The 14355-nt window shown below is 38.3% G+C and overlaps 1 protein-coding gene across 6 annotated transcripts in view; it reads left to right on the forward strand.

The window, feature by feature from the left end:
- PLD5 (phospholipase D family member 5) overlaps window positions 1-14355 on the forward strand; it is a 262504-nt gene that overhangs the window by 131280 nt on the left and 116869 nt on the right. For all 6 annotated transcript variants that reach the window (XM_039531261.1, XM_039531269.1, XM_039531260.1 and 3 more), the window contains one exon: window positions 10010-10178. In XM_039531261.1, coding sequence (XP_039387195.1) covers window positions 10010-10178 — 169 coding nt within the window. The remainder of the gene's footprint in view (window positions 1-10009; window positions 10179-14355) is intronic.

Raw genomic sequence — 14355 nt, forward strand, 5'->3', positions numbered from 1 at the left:
TTCCTAATCCCAGATAATTTAAAATACAGTAGTAATGAACAACATTACCAAAGGAGCAGGACTAGGAAAAAGCATAAGAGTATCTCTGTTATAGCTACAGGATTCTAATCCTAGGTGGGCTACTGTCTTGGGTGATATTTGAATAGTCTCCTAAACTCTCTGAGCTTCAGTTTCCCCCGAAGATAATATGGGAAAAATATTTCTCTATTGTGCGCCATCTCCAAAGGTGCAGAAACTTAATTAATGTTTACAAGGAACTTTGCAATCATCAGATCAACACTGTAAGTGTAAAGGGCCATTACTAAATTCCTATTCATATGGTAGAGTACGGTTTTGTATTGGAACAATTTGTATTGATGGATAAATGAAAGATAACCTTATATGTTAATCTCATATTGACATGCCATTCACCCAATACCTCCCTTTCATTATTTTGTTTTCTTTTGGGCTATCATTATAAGTGTGAGATATAAAAGGCCTTTGAGGAAAGCATTCTAAATATATTTGCAATTAATCTGAGTGAGACATACAGAAGTGCTGCTTTAACTTGGTGCATGAAACCATGCTTGCAACATTTGGTTTGTTTAGTGGAGTACAATTATCTGAGTTTCCTTCTTTATAATATTGGCAAGCTATTAGTGGATTTTCTGTGTATAGGTATTAAGCAAAGTGAATTTGTTCTCTGGACAAAATTCAGAAGAGTTTATGTCTTACTTGCTTATGACAAAGCTAAATTGAAGTGTTGCAGATCTGTGAAGTGTGTTTTAATCTGTTTTTTGCCTTGAAACATATAACATATTCAGATTCTTCTGTTTGGAGGTATTGCTAACTGTGTTTTCTGAAGATTCCTTTTCAGGTAGAATCTATTTTATAGCAAGCTTAGGGTGAATCCTCCTCTGTGTCATTCTCCCACCATCCTCTTTTATTTTTGGTTACCAGATAATCATCAGTATGGGTAGTGTGAGTTTTAAAGTGATGCAAGAATTTTCTTTGGAGTCTATTTGCTGTCATTGAAAATATGCAGGCAAGAATCAGTCTGGAGATAACAAGGTTAGTTCAGTCAGGGAGGGTGAGGCCCTCGTCTAGCAGTTGAGGTATGAACACCAAAGGAGGAGAAACTGCTTTTGTAGTTGGCTAACACGGCTACCCCTCTGATACTCTCTTTACCCTGTATCTCCTATTCCTTTGTTTTCATTTTGTTTGTGGGAACTCGTTTCCATTGGCAATATGTAGATAGATTGGATCCACTTCCAAGTGTCAGTGGTTAAAAGCTCTGTTCCATGTTTGAATATTTCTGTGTCTAATGGCATTCAAGAAAGAATTTGTGGCATTGCATTATGTTTGTACTCTTTTCCATTATTTTTTGTCAATGATCTGTCCCACTCCTCTCTTTTTAGCATCCAACATTTTACAGCTATGTTTTCACTTATGCCTTAAAAGTGATGTGTTACTTGTTGAATCTTATTGAATTTCATATTGATTTGTGGTTCCTTCTTCCTGGGATAAATACTTAGCAGTTTTTATAATGGTATGACATACACAGTAGTATTTATTTTATTTCATGTGTATGTAGAAGTTTGAAACTCTTCAGAGCAATAAAAAGCCTTTTAAAAAAATATTTATTTTATTTTTGGAAAAAATAGATTATACCTTTTTTGGTTTCAGTATTACTCACACCGAATAGGTGTTCTCTCCCTTCATCCCCAATATTGGTTTTTAACACAACCACTTTTAACTTCCTAGTCGCTTAGATACTCAAATACTACAATACTACTAACTAAAGAGTCTAGCATGAGAGCTTCCTCATTATTTTTGAACACTGTGTATGTGAGAACACAATCTAATATGAAATTGTTCTTCTGGGATGTGACAGGAAGCTGTGGAACTTTGTTACACACCAGTTTTACAACTTCGGTATGACATGGTCTTGGTATGATACAAAGAGCTAATGGAAGGCTTTTAAAGAAAGCGCACATACTTAGTTGGAACAAATGGCAATTTCCTTTTTCACACTCTGTCCATTAAATAGATTTCATGCACATCCCCAAGGTTTGTGTCTGTGTTACGCACAAAGAAAGCCATGAGCATAACACATCACGAGCAACACTTGACCTTTATATTCTTGTTTCTTTAATATTTGAGACTCTTTGTTCTAACCCATTCTGGTATGAATGATTTGGTATCCGTGAGAACAAAACACTTTCTTTACAATAAAGGTACTTCTGCTTTTTATATGAAAACTTTCAGAGTGTTTCAGACAGACAAGTTTTCACTGAGACAAAGTTATTTTTAAACCTTCAAAAACTTATTTCTGGTAACAATATATGAATTCTTCAGCTAAAACACTTTGAAAATCAAAGGTTTGTCAACTGATGATGTATCATAGGGCCCAATGTGTGCAGATCATGGTGGGTTTTTTAACTGATTAGTAATCTTGAAATTTCACTCTCCATCAATACATTGAGAGCGTCTGGGTGCTGTATGAATTTAGTTTAAATTTTGCCTGCTTGACATCTCTAGTGGCCTTATCAATCAGTCCAGGCACACTTTCATTTTATGTTGAGTTCTGAATGTACTTATTTAGGCATTGAAACTTAGGTCGATTTGAGAGCTTTGGTGCATTACAATTTTGAATGGATTTTTAACAGATACACAAAAATTACAGAAGGTGTCAGCAATTTTCTGTCACTATTTCTCTTTAAGCCAGAGATCTCGAAGTTTCATGTCTACTGTCACACTGTCTGGAGTGAATCACCACTGAGAGTGCCTGTCTCAGGGCAGACTGTCAGAAAACAAGGGCAGACACCCCAAACTGGTGGTATATTCTATAATTAGATTTCACCAAGCCAGTAACAAATGTGAACTCCTGGATCAGTATACCAGTCTTACCATAGAGTCACAGACAGTTCCCTTAGACTCTCCAGCCTATCTTGCCACCCAGACAAACTGAACTTTGTGATAAAAAATTACTCATACCTAAAATCACCCCACAGTAAAATCACTCCAAGTCCCAAGGGACAAGTCACTTACCCCAGATCCAAAGATAATACTGGTAGCCAATTCTATAGTAAACTAGTTAAAGATCTATTAAGTAAGAAAAAAGAATGAGTTATTGAGAGGTTAAAGCAGGTAAAATATAATAGGCAAATCAGTTTCATTCAGTGTTTCATGGATTTAATTGCTTTGAAAATTAAGCCTATGGCCTTAAACTGGTATTGAAAGGTAACTGCACCAGTGAAGGCAGTGGAGCCAGTGAAGGACTTGAGCATGGGCCTGATGTGTCCACAGTGGCCCAAGTCACTGATAAGGTAAGCAGCCTCCTTCTATGCCAGGCGGAGCCTGTACATCACAATAAATACAATAATTTATGCATGGGAGCAATAGTGTGCTACATTTTTAAATAATTACTATGTAGTCATTATAGTTTGGGTGTCAGAAACATAAGAGCCCAAATGAGCCCAACTTCTATTGAAATTTTTTAGAAATTTTAGTTTAGTTAATAAGAATTGGCTGTATTTAGGTAAGATTTGAAGTATTAATTAACCTGGGAGTTAATGTGTCTGATCCTTTGGCATTGGTAGAATTATTAACTAAACTAAAATTTCTAAAAAAACGAAAGGAGGGTATTGGTTAAAAGATCTGTATACATACAGATATGAGTACAGTTCTTTAGATTAAATTCATAGCAGAGATGGTGAACTTTGTAGTTGCAAAGAGTTCTTTCAGAAGTAGTTCATAGGTTATAGTCCAATGTTTATATTCAGGGTGATCTAGTCAGGACTGGAGATCTCAACCTTTGGACTTAAGCTTCCCCTGCACGAAGCATTAAGTAGGTCTGAGATAAAAAGGATCAGGACCTAAGGGTCTTTTATACAGTTTTCTAGCAGCCACTTGACCATATATTCCTGGGTGAACAAAAGGCTTTTGATGTAATCTTCTGTTTCCCAAATCTCACCGGTAATTAACTACATAAATTGGCATAAGGCAATTTATCCATGATTAGGCAGTCTATCACAAACTTTTAAGAGACCTGCAGACAACATTACTTCACCCAAGATTCATCTAAATGTTAATATGCCCTTTTGGTCTCTGAATCAATAGCTATAGTGACAGACAGTTCCTGTCTGTTTACACGACTAACATTTAACAAAATATGAGTACACACACAAAATGATATCACCTCTAATTTCTAACAAGATAGATTTCCATTTCAAAGTTCTAGCCTCTCTACCATGGAATGGCTCTAATTACCATTCACATACTTTTCTAGCTTGTCTCTAAAAGTTGACTCTGGGTCATTTAGCGTGCAAGCTGCTTCACCCTTTCTGGCCATGTGTCACACTGTTTAAGATTTGTTGTAATTATAGAACAGTGATAGCAACAATGGTTTGCATAGTCATACTTTAATCAGACAACATCACAGTTGGGCAGCAATAGAATCGGGGCTAATAGATTTAAGTAAAGTATATTTTTAGGTATTTCTCTACATTGAGACCTCAGACTGTAAACTAGGTTCATAGATTATAAAGCCAGAGAAGACTATATATTCTGACCTCCTGCTTAACAAAGGCCATAGAATTTCATTCAGTTAACCCTGTATTGAACTCAATAACTTGTTTCACTAAAACAGATCTTCCAGGAAGGCATCCAGACTTGATTTGAAAATAGCAAGAAATGGGAAATCTGAAGAGGGATAAAATGACAGCAGCTTTATGGCTTAAAGATAACAGTGTCCTATTCCTCCCACAATCCAAAAATGCTGAGGAAGAGGCACCAGAGCTCCAAATGTGAAGCCCCAGACCCCAGTGCTAAGTTTCAGCAGGAAGATCTGTATTTAACACCTGAAATCTGAAGATTTCTGCCTGCATTCACTGAAGATCTAATTAGAAGTACCAGCTGAAGCAATCCATTCAATTTCATACATTTTTATCTGTGGATCAAAGGCTTCAGGCACAAAATACAGAGAACAGACGATCAAATGACTTCTGGGAGGAGGGAAGGGGGGAAATGAAGAGGGAGTGAGAAGGAGGTAGAAAATTCAAAGACTGAGATTATAAATATACAGAGGGCTGCAATACAAACAGCTTGTGGTGGTGTCCAATTGATGGTAATTATATAGCTTCCTTTTTACTTTTACTTTGAGTCCATATACAGTTTAAATCCAGTCTCCACTGTTCCCAAATTCACGTCAAGTAAATTCATGATAAGAAATAAATAGAAGTAAAAAAATTAAAAATGTGAAAAAATATTTCCCTCATGCAAGAAATGATCAAGTTACTATACAGTTTGTAGTTAATTTAGTAGCTCCTTATATATTGGAGGATTTAGATGTAATTAATTTGGGAGCAAATATTGTGGTATGTAACAGCATAGTTATGATTGTATTTTTCCTTTATACTGTGTATTCTGGTTAATTACTAAACTGTCTATATTCATATTTAGGGACCTGATCTTGCAAACAATGTTCACACCTTTGTACTGATTTTCAGAAATCTCTGCAGTTCCCGTTACTTAGCTGGAAAGCTCCTTGGGGCAGGGACCATTTTTTTTTGTTCTGTGTTTGTACAGCACTTAGCATAATGGGGACCTGGACCTAGTCACAATAATACAGATAGATACATAAATAACTTTACCATTACTTAGCAGATAAATCACTTTAAATATGTTTTATTTGGTCAAAAATGATATGAAGAATAAGAAGGTAGAAATCTAGAGCCCAATCCTGCAACACTTACTACTGAGCATAGTGCTAACTCCCATGAGTAATCTCTGCAGTTCAATAGAAATAAAAACCATTAGCTATGTTTCGTTTCTTTATTATTTGATGTGTTATCAGTAACAAGATGCCTAGGTGAAAAATGTTTCATGTCATGTCTGTAGACTTTAATCATAAATTAACTCGGATGTCATGGTCACCCTCAAGTACATCAGAACTGGACGTTCTCCAAGATGATGTCTGGATTGAGAGAGGATTTCAGACAAATTGAACTACATGCAATTCTTCAGATAATTTCATATGGAGTGCATACTGGAATACCAATAAAGCTCACCTTTCAGAATCATATACTTATTACAAATAAATAGCCAAATTTTTGAGACTTAAAAAAAAACCTTTGCAGGGACACGCACATGGTCTGGGAGCACTGTCAGTATCCAAGGCCTGATTCTGATCTCATTAACGCCAATGTAAATTAGGAGTATCTGCATTGTTTAGTCCATGGTGTAAGTGAGATCAGAATCAGGCTTTCTTGCCATACAATTATGTCAAAGATTAAATGAACAGCCCTAAGACTGAGCCAGACCTCACTGGCAATTAATAAGCATGAGTCATATGGCTGAGCTCAGGTTTTTATTAATGAGGTCTAGTTCTGTTCTTTGCCAGGTTTTAAATATGGCTGCATTGATTACTATGTTTTTGCTCCATAGCGGGAGTTTGAATCCTGACTCTGGCACTGACTCCCTCTGCAACTTTGGAAAAGTCATTTAAATTTTCTGTTCACTTTTCCCCATCTCTGTAAAATTTACCTACATGCCTCACAAAGATGTTGTAAATATTAATCAGATCAAGTATATAAAGAGCATCAAACATGGAAAAAGTGGGCATATCAAGTGTAAGGTGTTGTCATCTCCTGCTAGTGATGTTGTGATCATGAAAGGGTTCATTTTAGCCAAAAGGCTAGACTTATTCTGTTTTACTTTGTTTTTCTTATGCTGTTATTGCAGGACTGATTATGCCATCATGTCTGATCTTCCTTTCACCTATGAGAGCTTTATATTAGATTTCTTTCTAAACGATATGCTACAACTCAAACAGAAATTATGGGATTGATTGATTAATTATTAGGTGAGTTTCTATGGCCTGTATTATGTAAGAGGTCAGACTAGATGATCATAAAGGTCTCTTCTCATCTTGTCATCTCTGAGTCTATGATCCACATGGACAATAGGGTCAGATAGCAGCATCAGGGACTTAGTACTCTGCCACTTAAAATTCCACCCATCCTATTGAAAAATAAATTCAGCACATAATCTAAATCTTTGTAGTGGAAAGAAAAAGACCTGTAGTGAAAACAGAAATATGAGATGGTGGTTTAGGGCTTCCGAACACTAAATATTAATTTTTCAAATAGGAATGGTTATATTTCCAATCCAGTACTGCATCGTTGCCTTAATGAAGTAGGTAAATAACCTAGTATTAATGCTAAAGGTACATGAATGGATCATAATTTTACCAGAATTAACCCCATCATTCTTTGTGTCATGGTCTGAGGTGCAGTTCAGACCAGTGAGAGGTTGTCACTGCCTGACCTGTCACTCTGGGTACCTTAAATGCTCCACTGCTGTACTGCCCATGCCTGGATGCTTCCAGTCAACAGACAAGCATACACTGAGTATCTGTGTGTTAGGCAGCTCTGACTCTCAACTCTAATTCCAGCAGCCTGCTTGTTACACCCCAGCCACACTCTGGTTACACTTGGCAAGATGACAGCAACATCTGCCAGTCCCACGTTTTCCCCAAACCATGAGCTCTGCAATATCTAGTCCTCTCCTGAAGCATTCAAAGCGATTCGTGTTTGCTTGTTCCTTTAAAGATACAATACCCAGCAGTTTGCCACATTGACTGGAGTTAACATTCACTTTAAATCAAACACAGCACTGGGTTGATTTAGATTAAAGGTAAAACAAATGTATTAGTAGGATTTTACATAAGTTCAGATATAAAGAATAAAGTTAAAAATGGTTACAAGCAATTAAAAGTGAAAAACAATTTCTAGAGACTAAGACTTAACAAAACTGCAGTTGTGGTTCATGGTCAGAGTCTCGTCACACTACATTCCAGCAAGGTGGCTGACCACATCGCTGATCAGGATCTCTGATAAAGTCCAAAATGCTCAGTTCCTTTGTCGCCTTAGATGAAAGATCACTTGGGGTTCTTACCACCTTTCATTTATAGTCCAGAAGAATCCCTTTTAAATGTTCACTGAAGATTAGCTGCTTCCCACAAGATAAAGCTCATTCAAGCTATGAGGAAGGCAACATGTAGTCTCCTGTTGAAGGATGTTCCATGCTGTTTGTTTCCCCTGCTGATGTTTGCTAAAATGCAAATTACTCTTTCCTGCAGTCTCTTCCCATTGCTGTGATGCTGAGGAGTTGTTTCCTCCCTTTGTTGGCTTGATGGTTTTGTTTACCTTCTATGTAAATTGAATTCCCATTGTTGCTTAATACCTTGGAGATACCTTTAAGGTGGTAGACCCCCATTCCTTTGTCTAGCGTGGGGTAACTTTGGCCCCACCTGGCAGACACGCTTTATTAACATAATTATCAATATGTTTGTAATTTTGAATTTGTCCTTTGTACATTATATCCTTCAATAATATTAACAATATGTTATTAACTTTCTATTGATATCTTATGTGACACCTTTTAGATACAGTTATGACATTAGTGAGTTGGGTACACTGAACTGCTCAAGCCAGTGGAAACTTACTATCAGATACCAGTGAGCCCCTTGCCCTCTTGCATTGGGATGCTGTTAGGGTCACGATTTGGACCAAAGACAAAAACTGAGGGTATGCGTCTTTATTGGAAAGAGTCGGAATTGGCAAGAATTAATTATGTTGGGATTCCTATCAATGTACTTTCATACCCTTTGCTTTCCAATCAAACACAATTGTGTATCTGAGAACATAATTGGACCTATTTGTTTCAAACAAACTGATTTTGTTGGAAAGTAGGGCCTTATAATTTGCTAAAGTTTTCAATTTCAATTTGAGGAAGTCAAGCAGTGAAGCAGTATGCTGAATGAATTGTGTCTCCTTCCTGACAGAAAGTGATCTATTTTGAACAGTTGTTTAGAGCAGTGATCTCCATACTTTTGGATACATTGGGACATATGTAATTTGCAAGTGTCAGGCAAAATATAGAAAACAATTTTAAGGAGCCTTCCCAAAAGTAGATGCAAAAAGGAGAAAAGGTACAGGATGAAATAGCTATATCCCCTGCTTTCCTTTGCTGCTGGATCCTGATCCCTGCATCATGTAGGTAAACAAAAGCAGGGTGGGTGGCTCAGAGCAGAAACTTGGAGTGAAGGCTTGCTAATCTGAGCCTAGAGGCTGTTCCATGCTTAAAAAAACCCAGCTGTAAGGGCAAGTAATGGTGCTAGGGAGTGTGCGTCTTCCACATGGAGCAGGAGGGCACTTAAGGGAAGGGTTGCTCAAGTAAGAGGGAGGGAATGTGGGGAGGAGAGGTGGTCCTGGTGGGCTAAAAAGGAGATAGGAGACCAGTTTAGTTTATTAATATCCTCAGGATGTACTCATCCTTACTGTGTTAAGGGTTAAATAACTAGTTCTGCAAATAAGAAATTGCTGGGCTTCAGGAACCTCATTAATTATATAGTATTAAAAATTGTTCATGTCCATGTTTATTGTATGGGCATAGAAAACCTGATCCTGAGAAGTGCTAAGCATTGGCAATTCTTAGGGTATGTCTACACTGCTTCCTAGTGTGGTTAGACAAACACATGCTAGCTCTGCTTGAGCTAGTGCACTATATATAGCAGTGTAGCCAAGGGTAGTGCAGGTGGCAGCTTGGGCTAGTTGCCTGAGGGTGTACCCAGAGAGTATGGATAGGTTTGTATTCAAGTGGCTAGCCCATGCTACCCCTGGCTATAGCCACTTGAATACAAACCTGTCCAGACTCTCTGGGTACACCCTCAGGCAACTAGCCCAAGCTGCTACTTGCAGTACCCCTGGCTACACTATATTTATCGTGCTAGCTCAAGCAGAGCTAGTGTGTGTCAGTCTACCAGTGCTTGGAAGCATGCTCCCAGCTGCAGTTTAGACAGACTTTAGTGACTTCACTAAGAGTTGTAGGTTTTTAGGGCATGTGTGAGGATCAGGCCCTAAATCACGGGCCCAGTAAACAATCCCCCAAACTAACAATACTTTTACAAAATGGGAGACTTTGTAAAAAGTGGTTTTATTAAATATCTTTTTTTGTCTCCTCTTAGGGTTGCCCTTGTGGAAAACATTCCTGAAGGTATAAACTATTCAGACAGTGCACCGTCCCACTTGTCTCTTTTCCAAGGCTGGATGAATTTGCTTAATATGGCTGAAAAGTCTGTTGACATAGTATCTTCCCAATGGGACCTCCATCACAGTCATCCATCTGCATGCCAGGTATGCTTTGGTGTAAACTGTCACCCCTCTGTTCGGAATCTAGTTTTGTATCTTGCTGCTCATGTTCTTTCTTTGTTGGGCTATGGAACTGTGGCTTAACAGAGCTGTTTGGCTGAATATCAGGCAGGGGAGGGGAGAGGGAAATACCTCCTAATTAAGCAATCTATTATAGCAGAGCAGCAGAATGGGATCTCTGCTATAGTTAAGGTTAAAACCAGCGTTGTGTGTAAAGCTCAAACATTCTGTGTTCTAAAATCTATACGGTTGATTGGATTGCATGGAAATTTGGTATGCTTCATGGCAATTCAGGGAAGGGATAGGGATCCAAATGTGGGGCCATTTGATCAAGAGATTCCCAAAGTACAGCGCCCTGAAATCCTCCCACCTTTGCTTAAAGTTGACTTGTTCTGGCAACATTTACTGCAGACAGATAAAGGTCAAACCAGGATTCACATTGCACATGGATCTCCATCCCCACACAGGTTACCCCCAAGAGAGTGTATGGCACTCGCTAGCATTTTGAGAGAAATCAAATTCAAATGTTATTTGAAAATGAGTTTGTTTTTGCAGTTAGGCACATGACAAACAGTTCTAAGACTCATGCACAGAGAGAGGCTATCTGGAAAACTACCTCTCCATCCCTGGACATGTGTGGCTTGGAGGGAATTTAATGGTAAATTTGAGTACTACTTCCAGTTCAAATCCAGCCCAGGTCGGGGGGTGGGAACCAATAGGCATATTGCTCCAATCTGCCCCTATCAAAAGGCAATTTGTATTTTAGGAAATGTGATCTGAGTATAGCATAATATTCACAATGTACTGAAATTATTTTGCAAAAAGAAAATAAATAACACAAACAAAAGCTCAATGTGAAGAGAGGGTGGCTGGGGTGGAAAAGCAGATAGGAATAGGGGAGAGAGGTTGGGGGATCAGATGATGGAGATGGGGAGGAATGGAAGGGGATACTGGGTGAGTAACGGGACTGGGGGAGAATAGGGACAGGGTGTCTGCTCAGCCCCACATTTCCCGCTCTGTGTGTGCCAGGATCTGAGGGGACAGGGACTACTCATCTCTGCTATGTCTTATGGGAGTGCAAGTAGGGTTAATTATACAAATGTAGGGTTATTTGAACAAGGGGTTCCTGAGATACCTCCCCCCCAGAAAAAAGAAATCTTATCAAGTTCACAGATTCCAGCAGCTTTGAAATCCACCGGGGCAGAAATCTGAGAATGAACTGTAAACATTTTGGAAAAATCTGTCACTGTCAAGTTGTGTGATGTGGCGCTTTTTTTTCCTTTTTTTTTTTTTTTTAAGAAATCTGAGTATGGCAGAATATTCAGAAGGTGCTGAAATTATTTTTGAAAAGCTAATAAATTACATGTGTGAATGTTCCCTGGAGAAGGGAGGTGTGATTAGGTGGGAATGGGGGAGAGGGGTTTGGGTCTGTAGTGAGGGGTGGGAGTATTATGAGAGGGAATGAATGGAATGGGTGGGAAGGTAGTAAAGAGGAGTTGAGGGTCTCAGATAAGGAGGAGAGGATAGAGATTAGGGGAGTGGAAGGGGCGAGGATGGGAAGGATTGGAGAATCTGAGTGATAGCAAAGGAAGTTTGGTGGTTAGGGAGGGTTATAGCCAATAGTAAAAGATACCAGGTATATTTAGGATATAGAGGTGAAATATAAGTATTAATTAATGTTGTAATTCAGGACTTATAGGCCTCAGGCCTGTAAGATATTTAGCTTAGCCAATCAAGGTCTCAGGCCTAAAGATAAGTGACTTATCGGTTAGTTGCTCATGTCAGCCTATGTTATGAGATGAAACAGTCAAAGGAATAGTTGTGCTAATATTTAGGAAATATATATTGCAATGTACCAGTTAAAGCCTGATAGAGTATTTTGGGGATTTTTGCAAACATAGGGTGTCAGCAATGTGCTAACACAAGTTGTTATGGTGACTGAGTGACATAAATGTTAATAAGTATAAGAGGAACTAACAAGATAGTCTATAAAAGTGGCCACTCCAAACTTAGTGGGCTGTGGAAGTATAAATAAGGAAAAGGAGTTGAAACCTTCATAAGTATGTACAAACCTTAGTGGGTGTCAGCATAACACATTATAAAATCTGTATCTGGGCCTGTGCGCCTTCGGAGACACCAGGATGACACCCTCTGGTGAGGAGGAGGAGGAGGATGACTGACACTCCAGGGTTTCCAAGCAGGAAATATGAGTGATGGCAGTCACAAGGCTAACCGCTTTGCACTGTCTCTCTATTGGCTGCTGTACTTCAATGTTGTGGGATTGTTTATTTGCTTAGTGTATTTATTAATAAAGGAACTTGTGATCAGTTACAATTGTTTCTTGTGTGCTCCTCGTGTCTCTCAGTCTAATGATACTGATAATACTCTTCCTAATTCTGTAGCCACTCAGGAGACTGAACCCTTATTGACCACTGCCATCTAAGAGATTAATCAATACACAAATCCATCAGTTAAGTTACAGATTTGGCACCCCAGATAGGACCAGAAAGAGCACATAGAGAAGAAGGCCACTGTCTAGGGAGACAGAGATAGATCAAGACCATCCTTGGTGCTAGCCTGGGAATAAAATCATTGTCATAGTCTGACTCTGAACAGGGCAAACTGCCACAGTTGTGTAATCAACCTGAAATGGCACTTCCACTTCTCAGTTCCATCTCTTTTTCTTTTGTCATTGTGAAATTATGGGCCCATAAAGAAAATAGAGGGTAATAAAAAGAAAAATAAGAGAAATTAAAGATAAGAAATAAGAGAATGGGGGTGAGTGCTCTCTTGTTTCTCAAGAAGAAACACAGGTTGGAATTTCTCAAGAAAGGAGTTTGGAGGGAGACGTCTTCTGTGGGGAAAAAAGGTAAATTGTAATGATTAGTCATTTTGCAATTTCACAAGAAGAGAATTTTTTGTTTCAAATGTACAGATGTTAATGGGTAGATATTGTGATATATAAATAGTGGTACAAGATATTAACTGAATAAGTAATAGTGTTGGGACCCTACAGTTATTTACAGACCAGAGGATCCCTGAAATATAAGACTTCTCTGGACTGTGCCCTGACAGAAGATTAAGGGAAGCTCTGTGATCTGAAGGATTTTTGGCCACTAGTAGCTGAAGGGGAAAAAAAGCACCGCAAGTGCTTCCTGGCAGTGAATAGAGAAGGGAGGAAATGACAGTTCCTTTAGTGAGTTGTGGAGGATTTTAAAGGGATTTGGTATAAAAATAACCAGTTGAATAAGAGCGCAAATAAGGCTATGCAAGGAATACCTTCCTAAGAGTATCTAAAAGCCCTGGAAGTGGGCTCTATTAATTATAACTTTATTTGGCTTCACGCCTTTAAGGTGTCAGTAATATTTAGTAGGGACATCCTTGCAGGACAAAGTGGAATCCCAAAAAGCTGATTGTAAGAAGCTTAAAAATCAAGTAAAGGAACGGTCAAGTGGGTGGGAGTCTCAAAAGACCAAAAGAAGTAATCTCCATTTATAAGAAAATAATGGAAACTTAGTTAATCACAGGTCTTAGAGGCCTTGTAACTATATTTTATAACCCAGTGGGGGAGGACTGCAAGCTGTAATAAAGGTAGAAATAGTTATGCAAAGTTTATCAAGTACTTATAACATTAAAGATACTAAGTTTGTGCTCTTAATTTGTAATTCCCGGTTAATCTTCATTTAAAAAACAAACAAATTTACAGAAACCAATCAAAAGTCATTAAAAGTCTTTGGCCAGCAGCCAATATGTTGCTGTACACTAAAGGGGAAGTAACTTCCCTAGCAGTTTTGTCTGTATGTAAAAAGAGAAACTGACAAACCAAATTGCTTTTAACATAAATTGGCTTAAAATTAAATTGGTTGCCTAGAAAGTCATGTTAAAAAAACTTTAATTTTTTTAAATGTAGATAATGTATCTTAAAACAAAGCTAATATACTATTTGCCTTTGTTTAGGGGTATTTAATGTAGTATTTTAGTAACATAGCAATGATTTATAAGGTTCAGCATCTTTTCTAGCAAGGCTATGGCTGATGTAAATGTGAAAGGTAACTTAGGCTACGTCTATACTAGCACTTTTGTTGGTATAAGAAAAACACCCCAGAGTGCCATAAGTTACCCTGACAGAAGCACTGATGCTGTCAGCTCTATGTCAGCGGGA

The sequence above is a fragment of the Mauremys reevesii genome, linkage group 3 (genome assembly GCF_016161935.1).
Source record: "Mauremys reevesii isolate NIE-2019 linkage group 3, ASM1616193v1, whole genome shotgun sequence".
Lineage (NCBI taxonomy): Eukaryota > Metazoa > Chordata > Testudines > Geoemydidae > Mauremys > Mauremys reevesii.